At 43.1% G+C, this 20262-nt stretch overlaps 1 protein-coding gene across 1 annotated transcript in view; it reads right to left on the bottom strand.

Annotated features, from left to right (window-relative positions):
• The window catches only part of dync2h1 (dynein cytoplasmic 2 heavy chain 1), a 131098-nt gene that overhangs the window by 21106 nt on the left and 89730 nt on the right, over positions 1–20262 (bottom strand). The window contains exons 83-89 of the mRNA XM_071205203.1: positions 19535–19660; positions 15912–16022; positions 6282–6351; positions 5678–5763; positions 1628–1703; positions 906–1132; positions 35–139 (exon numbers count right to left, since the gene is read on the bottom strand). Coding sequence (XP_071061304.1) covers positions 35–139; positions 906–1132; positions 1628–1703; positions 5678–5763; positions 6282–6351; positions 15912–16022; positions 19535–19660 — 801 coding nt within the window. The remainder of the gene's footprint in view (positions 1–34; positions 140–905; positions 1133–1627; positions 1704–5677; positions 5764–6281; positions 6352–15911; positions 16023–19534; positions 19661–20262) is intronic.

The raw sequence follows: 20262 nt of genomic DNA on the forward strand, positions 1-20262 counted from the left end.
GTGTGTGTGTGTGTGTGTGTGTGTGTTGGTGCACCTGGGAGCTGATGATTCTCTGGGAGGATCTCTCTATGTTAGCAGGCAGACCAAAGAATGCAGGTCTGTCATCTTCTGGGAGATTCTCTATTACGCTGCGGTAGTCCTGGGAATAAACAAAGATTAATCTTCTACAGGTCACACAGAGATGCACTTACATGCCCCTTTTTTATTTATTACAGCTCAAAGACACCAGATAATACGTCAGAATCTACTACTGTAGCAACATGTGCTTTTAAGTTGAAACAAGTTCAACTTGTAGCACACTAAGATTATTAACAGTTAGATTCTGTGTTGGAGTTTAGGATAACTCATGCTATACTGTCTTGAATTGTTTTTATGGTTTGATCTAATAATGTCAATATGGCACACAAAGAACTTTAAATACCTGAAATGAACTCTGACTTACCAAATGGTCTCTTAATGGATCTACTTTCAAAGACATCTAATTAATAGTTTAGGGTATAGATGTCCCCTTTTAATTTTCTTTTTCTTTTGCGTATACTGTACTTAGCATCTAGCATCAATATAATGGAAACGTAATATAAAGCAATGGAATAACAAATCCAAGTGAGTGAACATGAGGCTACGTTATAAACTAACTTAAAATGAAGCAAACACAACATCAACTAATACACATTCAATACAAAACGACCTATTGTAAATCTAGTAAGCGAAAAGATAAGGTGCATTTATTTATTATCATTTTCTTTTTAATGTGTTTGCGTCCCTGAGTGCTTAATGTAGAAAAACAATATATATATGCTTGTTTTTTCTCTGTAGCTGTGTTGAATGTCTTGTAGCTGTACTATATAATCCTGCATCTATTCTTGCCAACCACATTGTGTCACTGTGTCATCCTCAAAACCTACCAACACTGAGCAAGAGTTCGGGAGGCTGATCTGAGGTGGAAAGAAGCGAGTTCCTCCTCTGCTCTTTCTCTGACCGGCTGAGAGGGAGGAGGAAAAGAGGCGTGCAGAGAAGAACTGCTCCAGGTAGGAGCGTAAGATGCGGAGGTCAGACGGGTTGTCGATCCGTCCTCCATATATGGCGCTCTCCAACAGGCCATGGACGAACTCCCACTGGAAAGGTTTGCCACCTTAGAAATACAAAGACACACAGACACAAAGAGAGCTATAACTCTGTGTAATGAGGGTACACATAACAAAAGAACAATAACACTGTGCTAAAATACACACACACACACACACACACACACACACACACACACACACACACACCACACACACACACACACACACACACACACACACACACACACACACACACACACACACACACACACACACACACACACACACACACACACACACACACACACACACACACACACACACACACACACACACACACACAGCCAAAGAGATACAATGAAGAGCTCACATATAAACACAACATTACAATGCAAATGCTGCATTGTCCAGGTCATGCTTTATCTGGGGGAGTTTGAATGAAACGGGTAATTGATCAAAGAACCCACAGGTTCCAGTTCTCATTACCATAGGTGCTGCAGAGCAAATCAACACAGCAGAGCTCCCCACTGCATTGCAATGTGTGTTAGAAGCCCCCCTACCATCAAAAAGCCTGTCGATGATCTCAAAGCCAGCACGGAGGTCCGACATAGAAAACTCATAGAACTTAGTCCAACCCTGGAAAAAGGCACAAAGGAGGGAAAATAAGCTTTTCAATGTATGGTACTGACTGTAGGGTCACAATACATCGAGTACTACTGGGTTATTTGAAGTCAAGATAACACAACAGCCGTATGTTTCTACACCAGATATAATGTCCAAGTCTGAGAAATTAAAGACACATCTATTGATAATCGTTCGAGACTGGGTTGTTGGTCAATATATTTTCAGAACAAATATTGTTGAGCTATACTTGAGACTCTTGAAACATCCTGAATACATCCACACGATTGTTAAACCTTTTACACAATCACACTCATTGATACATTTTTAAAAAACCTGGCACAACCCCAAATATAAACTGCCTTAACAGCCAGTAGCTGTTGAGTTATGGTTAGTAATGTTTAACACTATTCACTTTTTTAGAGTTTTCCAGTCTGGCCACAAGAAAACATCCTTTACATTTAAGAGGGCAAATCACCAAAGCTTTTGCACATACAACAACTTGCTACCCTGTGACACAGATTGAAGACATACTAACTGAGGCTTCAGGGATGAAAACAACAAGCTTGATGCTATCAGACACGTATGCACAAAACAACACACCCACAGCGTGAAACATTGACCATTACACAAACCATACAGACGTGTGAGGGCGTTCAGTTTGTAAGTGTGTGTGTGTTGCTCTTCACTGCTATTCAATCAGCAGTTGTAATCTACCGGCTGATGGTGTAGGTGGATGAGGTGAGGGGTGGAGGACAACTATGTAGGCATGTTCAGTAATTCTTTGAATGATTAAGTGTGTGTTCAGTCATTTTGTGCTCGAGTGTGTATTCACAGACACTGGAGAATGGTTTTATATTTGATAAATGTGCTTACATATGTATAAGTGAGATTGTGCTCATGCATGTATACATATGTTTTTACCGTTGGCTGCTTATGCAATGAATGATTCAATATACATGATGTGTCCTATAAGGTAACTGTGCATGTGTGTGGCATGTGAACATTGATTGTGTGTGTATATGTTTCCTATTGCTTGAGATAGTGAGTGCTACCGTGATTCACTAGAAAGTATAAACACACACGCACTTCTCTCTGCCGCAACACACACATGTTCACACAATTTACCATTTCAGTTGGTTTCAGGGCAGCCAGTTTGTTTATCAGGGCTGAACACAATCTCACGCTGAAACATGTCTGTCTTTCTGTTTTCATCTCTCTCTTTTTCACTTTCCTCCCTTTGCCTCTTAACATAGTTTCCCCTGACTTTTTAAATGAAGTGGTGCCTGCACAGACACGCTAGTGAAAACGATGAAAACAGGAACATGAGTAAATGAGAAAAGGATGGAGGACAAGCAGATGAAGCAAGGAGGGAGTGACTGGTGGTGAAGTGGACGAAAGGAGCTGTGACGGTTTGAATAATGAGGCGATTATGTTCTTGGAAGTGAAACAGCATTACCATCTCAAATGAAAACACTTACCAGGGATTCAGTGATTGAGAAAGTAATAATGGAAGAGAGAAGGCAACAGCAGGCAGGGAGGGAGGCCAGTAAGAAGAGGCTTCAAGTAAAGTGAGATCATGTGAGGGAAGAGAAATGGAAGATACAAAGACAGATACAAAGTCAAATCTTATAGGGCAAGCAAACAACTCCACAAGGGAAATGGCTAATGGCGAGAATCGGGAGCAACAGCCTGGGGCAATGGGAGAAACAGAGAGAGGAGAAACACGTGCAATGTTTCTTGTTTCATTACATTTCTTGTTTCAGTGTGCAAATGTTACACTAATCTAATTAGAATAACATGTTCTCTGCCACAGATCTCCCTTGACGATTGTCTGCACTATGTGGATTGTGTGTTGGAGAGGAGACCAAAAGAGATGCCTTTGTGCTTTAACTGAAGACATGTTGTGTCATTCGATTAGACAGACCACTTTAAGGCAACACTACAGTGCACACAAATGAGTCCCAGTGCATCCGGCCACTCATCTACATGCTCTCAAGTAAGTACAAACATGACACAAAAAACTGCAGCAAGTATCAAGAAATGACAGGAGCAACCACATCCGTTTCTGCCTGTGTTGAAATGTCTTTGCATCTTTATATTTGATTAGCCTGGACTCAATCTCCTAATCACAAGCAAACCAGCACAAATCAGTCTCTAGAAGCTTTAATTAGTGGACTTAAGGCTTTATTGTGTTCCTTCCTAACCTTCATAACATATCGTGCATAGTAATAGGCTAATGCTCGAAACAAACAACTTTGTTTTCAAAGTGTTTAGAGCTTTTCTGGACAGCTACAGTCCAAGGCCGGGAGAAGATCCTGCTGTCATTGAGAGGCAAGCTGATAATCGCTTCAATATAAGGATAACAGAACACTGTCGGACTTTCCTGAAAGGCATTCATAGTGTTACACTCTGATGTACACATGAACAGGGACAGAAAGGTCCAATACTTGTCCTATTAACTTAAAATGCTTCTATACAAACTTGATACAGAAAATGATACAATTCATTTTGTAATCAAATTGGATTATTTGCAAGACTTCTTTCTGAAGCAAGGTTCCCAATAGTGCAATAACTCATTGTTCAGCGTCATTTCCCTCAAGGTTTTTTGATTTGCTATTAACTTTGTGCTGATTCATCTCTGCCTCAGGTTTCAGAAAATAAATAAACTAGTTTTCTCTGTAGGGATGCAAAGGATATCATTCTTTATACCCACAAGATAGGATTTCAGTTTTTTTTAACATCTCAATTATAGAATAATAAGCAAACATGAGTTTTGGTTTTCTCGACATTGCAGCTTTCTCTCTTGTCATGTAGTGGTGAATTATAATCGAAATCCCTTAAGTTCAAATAAGAAATACTGTTATATACTGTAACAACATCACAGGAACTCATTTTTGTTTTAAATCCTTGTGTATGACATCTTAGTATTTCCCAAGCTTTTATATCATGACAGTGCAAACACTTTGATCAATAGGCAATGTGCCGTCTGAGTTGACCGGGCAAGAAAGGAAAAGTTATCCTTTTTTGTAAACAATTTATTTGGGTGTCAATGCGTTTACGACATCGAATTTCAACTACAATTACGATTATGAATACAAGATAAATGTGATTAAACCTTTATTGTGGCACATAACCTTACAGTATGATACTTGTATTATGTCTTTATTGCTGTATTATCTCCAGTCATGTCTCTTAAATAATCAGGATCTAAATATTGAACAAAATAATTGTGATTATAATTTTTGCAATAATCAAACAGCCTTAGTTGACCATGACTTTGTATGTCAATCTGTATAGTTTTGGGTACTTTTCATTAACTGGCTACAAAATAAAAATACATTCATTTGTATAGATGTGTGGTGTATATATGAACTGCATTTCCTGTGATTATGTTCCTGTAATAACCAGTGTGCACACAAAGTCTTTTGCAGTTTGTGTAGGTGTGGGCAATTACCTCTTTAGGTTTTAAATGGTAAATTGTCTGCATTTATATTGCTTCTTTGTAGCTTACCTGAAAAAGCGCTCTACAATTTACTTCTCACAAACCCATTCATACAGCAATAATGGTGGAGCTTCCTTGCAAGGCGCTGGCCTGTCCAACAGTTTATACAAGTAAAAACTTGTGATTTCAAAGGAAACAAAGACACATTATTATGCAGTAAGCATACATTTAGGTTGTCGGATGTGACAGCAGCTAATGCTGGTAGAATTAATAAAAAGCTTGAATCGAATGGCAGTAAGATTCAAGAAAAGGGGCTGATTATGAAGTTCTGCCATACTTTTGCTCTTATAAATGACATTATAATTCTACAGATCTTTGAGTTTACTGTCCTAAGTACATTAACTTTTCCGTCCTAAGTACATGAACTTGTTGTAACTGTAACTTTAGGTATCATTTGAATATTAGTCATCCCTCCATAGATCAAATGTATAATTATTATTATTATGGCCGCTTGAGTGTATGTTAGGGTGTTTGTTTATTTTACCTGTGGTATGTAGTTGCGTCTCTCTTGGCAGACAGCATGGAACCAAGCCAGACAGAACAGAGACTGAGCTCTGGCCAGGATGCCCCCTGCACACAAACAGTCATCAGCCTATCACATCCGAAATAACTACAATAGGCAATCACAATCAGTGTCAGTGTTTGATGGACTTTCATGGCAGAAATCTTTAATTATTTATCAAACACAAAACAACAGAGAGGACATAGGATAATCAAGCATTCTGCGGTGGACTTGTTCTGAAGGCTGTGTTGGAGCCCCATATGCTGCTGTTCAATTTCTGTCCCAGAATGTGCAAACATGCTGGGATTGATCTGTTCACAGGATGAATTAGCATAACATATGCAAAGTAAATAAAACAAACAACAGTGAACTATTTCTTTACTTGGAATAACTACATAGCACACATTCTTAGAGCATAGGGCCAAATCATTAGCTGAAACTAGTTGTTTCATTCCTTAAAGCACACAGCAGAGGCATGTGTACACATTTATATAATAGCATTACTCAAAAGGTTGCCTTTGAATAACAGGACATTTGAAACAACTGACTTTAGAGAATTATTTAGGGGCAGGAGAGAAGAGCCAACCTTTACTGATCTGCTCCGGAGTCCAGGACTCATATGTTCTCAGCAGATTTTTCTTCAACCCGGGAGGAGCCTGGAAATGGCAAAAGAAAGGGAGGAACATAGACGGGCAGGAAAGGAACCAGGTCAACAAGGGTAGAGGAAGGAGGGGAAGAAGTAAAGGGTTTTATTATGATGGAATATCCCACAACTTTCAAATGTTTTATGCAAGAACAAATTCCAAGATCCAAACATAAACCTTCCATAGCACAGAAGCATGGCAAGGCAAAGGGTGACACTGAACATGTGTGACAGGCTTATATGCTGCATGATAAAATGATGATGGAAAGTCTGTGCACCACAAAAAAGGCTCTGCTGGGATTTGAACCGGGGATCTTCTGTTTACTAGGAGCTTTAAGACAAGATTAGATTGTCCATCCAACAAACGGGAGGGGATACTACCTGGACCAAGAAGCTATAACAGATCAAGATTCAGATTTTTCCGTGTGTCGGTGAAATGTTTACGTGTGGAAAAAACGATATGTTTTGATTACATGTGAGCTTGTATTATTGTGAATAATTGGTAGTGTGTTATACTGACATGCCTAAAGGCTACGATTCCCAAATTATTCATCAAATATGTGCGACTGGCAAGACCAAAACAAAGATGTAAATGCAACTCAACGTGTCAGGTGATAATTCCAGCTCAAACTTACTTTGTAGGACCAGGAAACATTTGACATTTGCAACTACCTTTTGTTCAAGCAATTTGTAGCCCATTTGTGTCTCTGTGAATTAAAACAGGAGTCTAAGAATACATTGAAAACATATTGTTACTTCAGTGTTGGATACCCAGCAGCCTTGGCCACCCAGTGTGTTCCTGTGTTATACTGTACTTTAGTTAGTACAGTTCATCAGCCCATACTGTATCTCTGAACAGTTCACTGTACATGTGGTTCCTCCGGCAACATTATGCTCTTTTTAGAATTGAAACAATGAGCATACATTGACATCAGTTCACACATTAACAGCTTTGCTGAACATTTGGCTCATCCATCTGTTGGCTCTGATAACATACACAGCCTAATGTATGTGCACTACATTTCACAAGAACAACTAATACAACAAAAACATGAGATATGTTACCAACTTCAGCAGATTGCGCGTTTGAGCAAGATGCTTACTTTTTTAGGTTTTACATCGTGTCAGTTGGAATTTGATTCTCTGCTAAACTGCAGCAAGAGTTTTTCTACATGGATCCCTGATCAGATCATGCTTTTATTCACCCTTAATAAGGTAATAAGTCAACTCTGCTTTTAGACACTTAAACAAAACAATCAATTAAATAACCCTTTTCTTCCATTTTAATTTTCAAATGGACTTTGTTCTTTCAGGATCTTTGTATCTTCTAGGGGTGTTGAAAATAATCGTTTCTACGATGCATTGCGATGCGGATGTGGACGATTCGGTATCGATGCAGTGACGGAAGATAGTCGGTTATAGCGTAGTAACGTTGCTTCCTGATTTTCCGGCCGCGGCTTTACTATAACGTTTAATAATAGCAAATCGGTCGGTGACGCAGAGATCAGGGAACAGACGTGACAGCGGCACAGCAACACAAAACACGGAGCAGTCTGCTTTATCCACCAACACAACACCACCAGTCCAGAACCAACAACAGAAGGACCCGCTCTGAATCACTCCGTGTCGCTGCGGCACAGGGATCTATGTTTTTCAAACATAATCGCGTTACAATCATGTCAGGTTTTTGGTGGATTTAATTAAGTCTTGGATTGCAGAGTATGAATGTCCTCTTGCTATTTTCAGATGATATATACGTGTGTAAACTTTCTGAAGGCAGGAGGAAAAAAGCTTCCTCGATCACCGTCTCCTCTCCGTTCCTCCAAACCCCGCCCCCTCCCTGAAAATAATGAGTGACAGGCTGATAGTGACCCGATAGAAACTTTATTATTCACTTAATCACTGAGATATAATGAAGCTAACTTAATCTCATACATTCATGGGATTTATGTAACAGTAAGACAGAGAATGTAAGTGTGCACCCACATGCAGTATTTTTGTTTGTATATGCTATTGTAAATACTCCTGTTGTCTGCTGTGTTCAGGCGTTCAGACTCAAGTCCTGTGTGTGATGCCACATTCAGGACATTCAGTGTCCTTTTTTAAGAGAAGACCGTTGCTAGAAGCTGCAGCTCGACTGCAGAAGCATTATTGTTTTGTTTTTGAGGATGGAACAACTTCACACACAGATATAGGGAGGCTAGACCTATACAATTCATTTATTTTGGTTTATAAATTAATGTCAAGACATTTATGTTATTGTTTTCTGAAGCACTTTCTAAATAATAAAAAGAGAGTTCATATGTATTTACTGCATGTATGCATTGATGAAAAATAAGCCATGTGCAGTAATATAGAAAATTGAGGATGCAACGCATTGGTATGAATCGTGATGCATCGGGATATCGAATTGAATCGAATCGTTGACAGGATAATCGTAATCGAATCGTGAGACCAGTGAAGATGCACAGCCCTAGTATCTTCACTGCCAATTCAAACTTTCAATATCTGCTCTCTGAGATGCTGGTTTAGTCTGTAAGCCAAGACTAATGTGCAAAGTGGAATTGAGTTTGGAGTAAGGTATTTAGGTTTTTGATGGAGAAGTTGTAGTCACTGTGTTAGAACATTTTTCACTTTGTTTATATCAGCTCTGTACAATCCAGATTGAAAAATAGGGAATTAGGGAATGAAAGTTCCACTCAAATGATGAACGCCTTGGGGTGTCGGTAAGAACACAGGAGTCTTGATAGCGGTTAATTCCTTTTACTGAAAATATCAACACAACAGTCACAGTATTACAGCCTTGGAGCAGGTGTAGTTTATGTGTGTGGTTGTTGGTCAGAGACGCACAAAGCTCACACACACTAAGTTGCCACTGAAGGTCCAGGCTGCGCTCCGTCGACATGACGTGCTTCTCTCCCTTTCTCTTAACAGCTGCGCTCCATGTGCTTAATAGTTACAATTGCGCGTGCCGCCAACAGAGGGCGCTGGAGTAACAGTCAGCAGGCTTTCCAACATTGCCGCCCCCCAATTTGCGCTGCAAATTGGCTTCCATGGAAAGGCTAACTACTCAGATGAGGGATCTGGTCCCTTGTTGTCCTCATCATGGATCTCTTGGAGGACAATAAGACGAACTATAGGCCGGGTGTAGGTTTTGTCCTGTATCTTCATTTCTGCTGTTCTGATGTGACCATCTGGCCCAGGAAATATTCTGGTCACTTGCCCAATCTGCCATAATGCTCGTGGAAGCTGTGGGTCGACAAGCAGTACAACCGCTCCTACTTTGATGTCTTCTGTTTGTCTCTGCCACTTGCCTCGAGTTTGAAGGCTATGCAGATAATGTCTCACGAAGGCAGACCAGAAATGATCAACCAATATCTGTGAATGTCTCCATCTTCGCCGCCCTAGCAGTTCTGATGCAGGATATACCACCTGGGGCAGGGAGCTGTCAGCTCGACCCATGAGCAGGAAGTTAGGGGTCACAGGATCAACATCAGCTACGTCGGAAGAAACATACCCTAAGGGTTTTGCATTTAGGATGCTCTCAACTTCAGTAAGAACTGTCATGAGCACTTCGCCACTCAACTTTTCAGAGCCAATGGTAGTGTACAGAGCAGTCTTGATGGAGCGAATTTCTCGTTCCAACACGTCTCCGAAGTGTGGTGCTGCTGGTGGGTTAAAGCGAAAACTGACCCGTTGCTTCGCCAGTTGCTGCTGGAGCTCTGGACACATATTGGCGAATGCTTCCCTGAGCTCCCTTTCTCCACCTTTGAAATTGGTTCCGTTGTCGGAGTAGACTTCTGATGGCCTTCCGCGTCTGGCAATGAACCTTCTGAAGGCCATTAAAAAGGAGTCTGTATCGACAGAGGTAAGTAGGTCAATGTGAACTGCCCTTGTGGTGAGGCACTTGAACACAATACCCCACCGTTTCTCATTGCGTCGTCCCACTTTGATCAGAAAGGGGCCAAAGCAATCCATGCCAGTTGAGTAAAAGGCAGGCTTGAATAGCCTGAGGCGGGTCACGGGTAGGTCAGCCATTTGTTGGGAAGCAGGTTTTGCCTTCCATCTACGGCATTCGGTACAGCTGTGCTGGTGCCGCCTAACAGCCTCTCGTCCACGCAGGATCCATACTGTGCGGTGAAGCTCGGCAAACACTCTCTCAGGTCCAGGGTGACAGAGAAGAGCATCAACATGTTGAATGAGGAGCTTGGTGAACGAATGGCTGGGGTTAAGTACAACTGGGTGCATAACTGTCGGATCAAGGTCCTCTGCCTGCCGGAGTCTGCCTCCAACTCTGATAAGGTCGCCGTCTATGTCATACTGAGGCACGAGGCATAGGAGACGACTGCTAGAAGGGATAGGCTTGCCAGACTTCAGTAAATGGTATTTGTCTGTGAAGCTGTCCAGCTGAACTTGTTTAAGAACATTCTGCTCTGCCCTGGTGTACATCTCTGCTGTAGGGGAGTCAGTTGACGATGAGTCACCAAGCCTGGCCGTCCGTGAAGTTCCTTGGCTTTGGCCTCCACTAGATCACTCCAAGTACGGAACGGTGTGACATCTGGAGTCGATGCCCTTGGTTGGGAGATGGCCATAGCACATATGGAAAAACGCTTTAACTCTGTAACCTCCTGCATTTGATCTGTGGTGTTTGACGACGGGTAGGAAGGCCACTCGTCTGGAGGCAGGAGTAGAAATGCTGGCCCCTGGCTCCACCTGTTTGGGTTTGCTAACTCTCTTATGGCGCGTTTCCACTGCAGCGGGTAGCTTGCTTTAAGCGTGCCGAGCCGTGCGGGGCCCGTTTTTGGTTGCGTTTCCACTTGGCCTAGTTTTGGCCCGGGGCTACTTTTTCACCTTTTTTCTGGCCCGACTAAATCGTGGTTCTAGGGCCAGGAACAACCAGGCTGAGTCGGGCTGAGTATGCTAAACTAGAGAGAGAATCGCTGGCAAGGGGGCTACAACTACAACAAGATGAACATATTTGACCGTGATTTAATTGCAATACACGTTTCAAAATGATGCCGAAGTAACAACATACTGATACCGGTTAGTAAAAACCATGAATTAATGCTTTGACAAGTCTGCAGACAGACGGCAGGCGAAAAACCCTTTTTAAAATGCGTGTTTTCTAAATGTAGCTTGGCTAAGCTAACGTTATATATGCTCCGACCGTCCACACTCACAACAACGGCCTATACAGAGATAAATAAACCAGCGACTGTATTTGCCATGACACAGGCAGTCTGTGGTTTGTACTTGTTTAACTTTTGTCTAGTTTCTGAACAGATATGAGGAGCTGTGAGCTCTGAGTGCTAAGAGCTAACGGCTGTGTTGTTTTTCTGGGGCTCTCATTGAAGATGACGTCACGGCTCCGCCTACACTGCGTTACTATAGTAACTGCCCCAGTTCCGAAACTGTAATGGAAGCGCAGCATTAAAGTGAGCCGGGCCTAATAAGGCCTAACCAAACCGGACGAGGCCGAGCGAGGCCTGCAGTGGAAACGCGCCATTAGCGTCTTGCCTCTGGTAATGTCATCGGCTGGGTTACAGGCTGAGTCCACGTATCGCCAGGCTTTACAGTCTGTGATGTCTTGGATTTCTGAGATCCTGGTTCCGACGAAGACTTTGAAGTGGCAGGATGTGGATTGAAGCAAGTTGAGTACTGTAGTTGAATCGGACCAAAGGGTGACTTCCTCCACCTTGAGTGTCAACTCTGCAGGAGAGTAGCTTCTTCAGCTGGGCGCCAGTGAGAGCTGCGCACAGTTCTAGCCGGGGGATAGAGAGCTGCTTTGTTGGTGCCACACGTGACCTGGCCATGATGAAAGATACGTGTACCTCCCCATGGGGATCCACTGATCGTAAGTAGGCCACGGAGCCGTAGGCTCACTCTGAAAGATGTGTACTTCTCTTAGCATCTCTTGTCTGTCCATGTTCTCTGGTGTATAGCATCTGGGTAATGCTATTTCTGGCAGGTGTTCCAACTCCTCCTCCCAGGTATTCCACTGCAGCAGCAGATCTTCAGGTAGCTGGGGATCATCCCAATCTCTGGGCTTGTCCCAGAGCCGCTGTACTATGATCTTGGCTCTGGTAGTGAAGGGGATTATGAAGCCGAGTGGGTCATACTGACTTGCCAGAGTTCGGTAGATGATCCTCATTGTAGGTAGTCCATGGTTAAGGACTCTGTTCTTAAAACCGAGGGTGTCCGTGTCACAGTGCCAGCTCAGTCCCAGCGTTGACTCATGTGCACCAACATTGTCATGTGACAGCCAAAGCTCCAGCTTTTCCGAGCGTACCTCTGGTGGGAGATGGCTGATGACCTCTGACCTGTTGCAAGCCCATTGACGGAGGTCAAATCCTACTGATGCCAGAAGCTCTTGTAGCTTGTTGACTAACTGCTGGGCCTCACCGACTGAAGGAACACTTTGCAGGCAGTTATCCACGTAAAAGCAACGTTCGATTGAAAATCTTACATCTTCTCCAGGTTCACTGTGCAGGATGACATGTTGGTTAAGAGCAAATGAGGCACAACACAGACTGCACGAGGTTCCAAAGGGAAGTACTTGCCACTCGTAGATGTCAGGTGGTTCTTCTCTCCTCATGTCCCGCCACAGGAACCTCAGGAGGGGTTTGTCTTCAGGCAGGAGACGGACCTGATGAAACATCCCCTTGATGTCTCCACTGATAGTGACTGTGTGTTCCCTGAAGCGCAGCAGCACACCAACAATGGAGGCACTCAAGGCAGGACCAGGTAGAAGACAATCGTTGAGGTTAAGTCCCTTGTAGCGGAAGGAGCAGTTGAACACTATTCTATTCTTCCCATTGTGATGGACCATGTGATGTGGTATGAACCAAACTTCCTTGCTCTGAGAGACAGCTTTGGCTGGTAGTTTTACTACAGCACCGGAGGTTACAAGTTTCTGGATTTCTGCGTTGTAGGCAGCTGCCTTTTCTGGGTCTTTAGCAGAGGTCTGGATCTTGGCATTACTGCTTCCTTGGATGCCTGGAGTTGTGGTGCTTCCTTTCTCCTTAGCATAAGTGTTGCATACCGAAGCACTCCATTCACGTTTAGTTGCTTTGTCTTAGCCTCCAGTAGGTTAACGGCTTCCTGGTCTTCCTTAGACCTGGTCACTTCCTTCTCAGACCTGTAAGGCAGGGTGTCAACTTGCCATAGCTTCTCCACGTTGCGCTGCAACTCGACTACAAGTGGGCTGAGGTATGTAAAAAGGTATTGGTGAGGCTGTAACTGGGACTGAAGAATCTGTGCCGGCCCTTGAAGTGTCCATCCAAGCCGTGTATGGATTGCAGCTGGACCTCCAGGTGGTCCGAAACGCACAGGTTCCACTGGGCTTATGAGGTGAGGCTGGTCAGCTCCAATCAGCAACAAGGGTGAGACTCCACTGAAGACCCCTGTAGGTTCTTTCTTGTGCTGCAACATATGGCTGGTGGTCATAGTATACTCTTTGGTTGTGGGGCTGGAGTGAATGAGTTGGATACCTGGGGTAGGTATAGGTGGATGGCTGACTCTGCTGGAGAGGCTTTTGGTCATAGTGACCCATGGTTATAGGACTAGAATGAGGATAAGGCACATGGTTAGCTGTAGGTTGACTTACTGAAGCTGCTAGTGTTTGCTCCTTTAAAAGCCGTAATTCACCCATCATCTTATCCAGTGTGTCAAGCATCACAGTATCCTTTGAGTAGACACTATGGGCTTGAGGGGTCAAGGTGTATGACCTCTGATGACCTTGGGGTAGATCTCTGTACTGGGTTTGGTCGTACTGCAGAGACTGGCTCCTTCCTGTCTCTGGCCTGACTGCATAGGGAGTAACAGTAGGGACACTGCCTGACTGCGCATAATGTCTTGAGTCTACACTGTGTAGGGAATGAGGAGTTAAAGATGGTTCCCAAGGTCGATGATAGGGCGAAGGATCAGATTGAGGGGTTGGGTAGCTCCGGTGCCCACTAGCTCCTATAGGATGATCATCCTGCAGATGATGATCAAGCTCCTGAGCTCCATTAGCGGAAAGAGTCCATCCATCTAAGGTGAAGTTCCATCTGGCCTGATTTAAAGGGCTGCAGGACCGTGATGACTGAGCAGATACTGCTGAGGGATGAAGTCCTGGATCACTCAGGTTGTCCTCTTCTGGACCGACTGCATACTGTGCTGTGTGTTGATAACTAGGAGTTGTAGTGGCTTGCCTTTGGCTGACATAACTCACTTCGTAGTCACTGAAGTAAGGAGGAGGATGAACTAGCCGCTTAGGACGTGTAGATTCTGATGAGGCTTCACCGTATGTGAAAATAGGCTGCATCATGGAATCCAAGGAAAACGTCTCTTCCGGCTCGAAGGACCAATGAAAAATAGGGAATTAGGGAAGGACTGTATAATGAAAGTTCCACTCGGAATGACGAACGCCTTGGGGTGTCGGTAAGAACACAGGAGTCTTGATAGCGGTTAATTCCTTTTACTGAAGATATCAACACAACAGTCACAGTATTACAGCCTTGGAGCAGGTGTAGCTTATGTATATGTGTGTGGTTGTTGGTCAGAGACGCACAAAGCTCACACACACTAAGTTGCCACTGAAGCTCCAGGCTGCGCTCCATCGACATGACGTGCTTCTCTCCCTTTCTCCTAACAGCTGCGCTCCATGTGCTTAATAGTTAGAATTACACGTGCCGCCAACAGAGGGCGCTGGAGTAACAGTCAGCAGGCTTTCCAACACAGATACAATGACACTGACACACAAAAACATCCATATTATCCGTTTATCTACAGTGTATCGTTGGTTTAGAAAACACTTTCTTGTCCTACAGTTAAGACATTATAAATGACAGCGACTTTGGGAATGTGCTCAGGTCAGAATTTTAAAGAATGTCAATAAGTATACCGATGAAAGAGTGAGATGAGAGAAAAAAGGAAAATCAGACAGATAGAGAGGAGGGAGGGAGGGAGGGAGGGAGGGGCTGGGGCCTTTGTGTAGCATGCTTGGCTGCCGAAGCAGCTAACCCCTTGAGCATGACTCCCATCAGACTTAGCACTAAAACACGCATCACTACCACACAAGCTGTAGGCCTCTGCTCCTTGCAAATGTACAGTATATACGGCTGCATCGCGTCTGTAGCATGACCTTTCCACACATCCTACACTCTTCTGAGTATGCATTAGCCTGTTAACTTTACACACCAGGGCTCTGACAAATATGACTGCCTTCTGTAGAGATTCAGAGACACACAGCCTGTATTTGGGAAAATGACACTGTATGTGAATAAAACATTGTAGTGAGCATTAGTGCTAAGTGTTCCTGCAAACATGTGGGAGCATGTTTGGGTTAAGACCAGTTACGTCAATGCTAAATAACGCTAAACTTCATCATACGCAGGGCTGACCTGGGCTGAAGCCCAGGGGCCTACAGAGATCGGGGGCCTATCATGAGCCAATTAAAAATAAAATAAAACATATCAGCCCCAGGGCCTGATGGCAGGTTAAGGCGGGCTTGATCATACGATATTGTAGTATTCCGGCATTTGTTTCTATGCCTGAATACATGTGTGTGTGTGTGTGTGTGTGTGTGTTTACCTCATAAGTGATTTTGAGGCTGGACTGCAGCAGTATGGGAGGAAATCGGGGGTGAACTTCAGCTGTCAGCCAGAGACGGAAGCCTGCTTTGGGATGTAGCACATTTAGCTCCTGTGGAGGAAGGACAGCAGACACATTAGAAATTAAGAGATCACCACAGGAGAGCAGACGACCTGTGCAGAGCTATCTGGCAGTAGAAACAACTCTGAGCTAAGTTCTCCTTTTATACACTCATGCCCAGCCTCACACACATATGCAAACACTCATGTACTATTTCTCGCAACATACAACGCATATATTTATAAATACAATTATACAAGACTTGAGCCTTTGAATGCACACATTTTCCATACACTTTATCACACAGGCTCCCAACTCAAAATAATAGTTTGGTTGCCATTCAACCTTCATTAACCCCTCCCCCCTCCCCATGTTGCTAGCTCTCTCTCCTCATTTCTCTTCTTACATTCCTTCCTTCTCTCTTTCCTTCTTTCTCAAAGGCTTGTGGTTAAAAATAGCATTCTGGCACCTTAGGGTCTTGTGTCATCTGATTGGGTTCTCTCACACACTCACACTCACAATTGTAATCAATGTGTTTCTGCATCATTTGAAACCTGCAAGCACACATGATCACAGAAACTCAAAGAACACAAGAAGTGACATCCTTCTAAGAACATTCCTCCTTCTGTCATTGAGTATGCACAGTATATGCGTGTATGTGTGTGTGTGTGTGTGTGTGTGTGTGTGTGTGTGTGTGTGTGTGTGTGTGTTTTGTATCTGCGTGTGTGTGTGTCCCATGTGTTGTCAAGCAGAATTTCACCAGAGCAAGTGAAGATATCTTGAGAAAATATTTACAAATGAAAAAAAGCCATCACATCCCAACCTTTCTTTTGATAATGTATGTTTGTATTGTTCAGATGCACAGTGTGTGAAAGACACAACACTTTTATGCTGTCAATAGAAAACCTCAACAGGCTTCATTTCCAGTCATTTCTGATGACGAAAGTTGCATCTCCACAGTAGAGATAGGAATCATTCAATTCAGTTTCTCCTAAAACAATCCTATCACAATCATTTGACCAGTGATGAAAATCAGATGACAATAGATGTGATTTATTTATTACAATCCAGTTCTATCTGTTTTTAATGTCATTACATTGTGACTGGCAGGCTGAGAGACATTTAGAGCGATAGATACATAGATGGATGAAGTGGATGATGATAAAAATGAGACAAGTGGCAGAATTTGAGTAGACAGGGATGAGAGGACATCTGGACCGCCAACTTCAATTATGAACACTGACACGCTCCCCTTTTGCTGTGTCTCCTCCCCTCCTTCTCCTCTCTCGAAATGACCAACTGGGTTTTGGAGGGATAGGACCGGAGAGACAGATGGCAAGAAAGAAGCGGGAAAATTAAGGAACTACATTTAGATAGAGTAAGACTCAGCAGATGGACAGAAACACAGAAAGAGAGGCAGATACAAAAACTAAAACTAAAACAAAGCACTGGATTAGTCGAATTTCCACCTGCAAGCTGAGGCTCAGATCCTCTTACACTACATCCCTCCTTTAACATCCACTATGTCTTCGTTCTTTCTTTTCCTATGCATACTGCCTCCCTCGATCCCCTTGTTGCGTCAGGTTTTCATTTCAAGCTCTGCTGCCGAGACCACAACCTCATCGGTTGTTGGGCAAAAAGCGAGACATTGAAACAGTGACAAAGAAAGGAACAGGTGGAGTGAGAGTTTTAGTTATACAATATGAGAGGGGGAAAGAGGAGTGATAAGAAAAACTGGTGAGGAAAGAAAATAGCTGGGATGTTGAGGTGGAGGCAAATGGAGAAAAGAGAGAGGGGTGAGGCGAGTTGAAGAGAGAATTACAAAAGTAGAGGAGGAGAGGTACTAAGCTATGCTTTGGGTCACACCGGCAGCGGCAACATTTCTGGACAGGAGGGACCTCAAGCTAACCCGAGGCACGCACATACATTCACACACACACACACACACACACACACACACACACACACACACACACACACACACACACACACACACACACACACACACACACACACACACACACACACACACACACACACCACACACACACACACACACACACACACACACACACACACACACACACACACACACACACACACACACACACACACACACACACACACACACACACACACACACACACACACACACACACACACACACACACACACAGCTGAGGGCAGACACACAGGCCAATCACTGCTGCTAACAGCTATGCTGCAAAGTGAGATATGACCTGCTGCAGTGATACCGCACTAAAAAGAACCGCAGGTGAACCACACAGACACACATCAACACAGATAAAGTGGAAGACACACATCATTATAACACACCCAATGTAATGTGACATACAAGCACATATACAGTACACAATGATAACAGCATACAGGATGAGTAACATGAGCCCTACGGATGACACACACGGCGATGCACTGCAAAGCAAACACACTCATATACTGTACATGCATATGTGCCCTTAGACACAGAAAAACAAACTCACACATACACACACACACACACACACACACACACACACACACAAACAAACAGCAGAGAGACTCATACGGTCAGACAAGCAAAGGCAATTGTGTTTGTGCAGTTAGAGGAGAGAAGATCTAAGATATGGACATTTGGACAGCCAACAGAATGTGTACTTGTGTTTTTGTGTTGCAATATCGTAATATAAAACACAGACAAGCAGCATGACGTTAGGAACACACTTTAGGTGCACAACACCCTCCAGGCCTTTTCAACTGATCTTACCGGACCCTAAACCCAAACTCTACCTACCAGGAACTGTGGCCTTGAGGTGATGTGAAGAGGAGCGTGATTCACTTTAGAAGTTATGATGAATATGCACACTTAATATAAATAAAGTCCTGCTTTATATAGTGTTTACTGAAAATTGGCCCTTCGATTGTGTTTTATTTATTAAGATAGTTTATAGATTTTCTATTTTCATGGTCAACTAGTATATTTTCTATTCTCTAATGCTGTTTTATTTCTATTTTGAGATGTTACAATTGTAGAATGGTTTCAATGGATCAATAAAGTACATCTCATCTTATTATTTTCGTATTATTTGAATATAGTCCCATCACAGCTGGATCATTGCATCATGTAATCGAACTACATGTCTATCTTTTGTGATTTGTCTTTCCCTACCCAAGCCTCCTGTTGCACTCTTCGCTTTGCACACATGTGACTGCGGTATTATATCTATTTACAGTAAATGTCAAAGCACTGCTCCTTAATGCAAAGCTTCAGTTGACAGGCACACATCCATACCTAAACATATATATCCACAAGTATATATATATAACATGTGGGGTTTCACTGTCTATTTCATCCGTCTCTCCTTCAATTGATCAATAAGGATACATCTCAGGTGTATCTAATATTTAGAGGTACACAGAATATTACACACAACCACCCTCAAACAAAAAGCACTACAGAGAAAACCCAAATGACGAACCCCTACACATATTTATGTTGTAATAGTGTATATCCAACAGTAATAGGCTTACCACACACAGGATCTCAGACACAGAGCACTTACTTTTTCCAGGAGCGGTAGCCATGAAGTGACGAGGTGAAGGTTTTTCAGGCAAAGCCATTCTCCATTTCGGGAACTTTCTCTGAGCGTCGCTAAGGCCACATCAGCCTGGCCCTGACCCATGGAGATCTAGACACACAGAGACAGTGGGGGAGGTAGGGGGGGGGGGGGAAACAAGCAGTGGGAAGGAACATTTGATTCTACATCAACAATTCGGGGGCAGATAATCTGATTCAATATTTGAAATGATTTCTCTCGTCTCAGTGGGACGAACGATGAAATACCTGCAAAGCGGAATTCCCAGTGGGATTTATATTAATAGAGTTCCCACATCGAGGCTGGTAATTCATAATTAAGTCTGATTTATATTTATATGTAACCAATTTGAGTTTGAGCAATGATATACGCAGTGCCCATGTGAGAGAAACGCGGCATGTACGTCCCTCGGGTCCTGCTGTATATGGAATCGCTTTCAAATATACATGGTTGTAGTTGTATACCTGTTGTTTAACTGTCAATTGGATATTCTTGGATAAGACTCAGATTCGCTGCGGTATATTGTCAAATGTATTTGAGTGCTCAAGCTTTAAGTTGATTGTAGGAAGGTTGCATACTGAGACAAATATATTTAACAGACACCAAAAAAGCACATTTTAAAGGTTGCAAATGAGACAAACCGCAATTAGGTGGACAAGTTTTGACATGGATATTCAAAACTGAAGGATGAGCTA

Source organism: Pseudochaenichthys georgianus, chromosome 13 (genome assembly GCF_902827115.2).
Source record: "Pseudochaenichthys georgianus chromosome 13, fPseGeo1.2, whole genome shotgun sequence".
NCBI lineage: Eukaryota > Metazoa > Chordata > Actinopteri > Perciformes > Channichthyidae > Pseudochaenichthys > Pseudochaenichthys georgianus.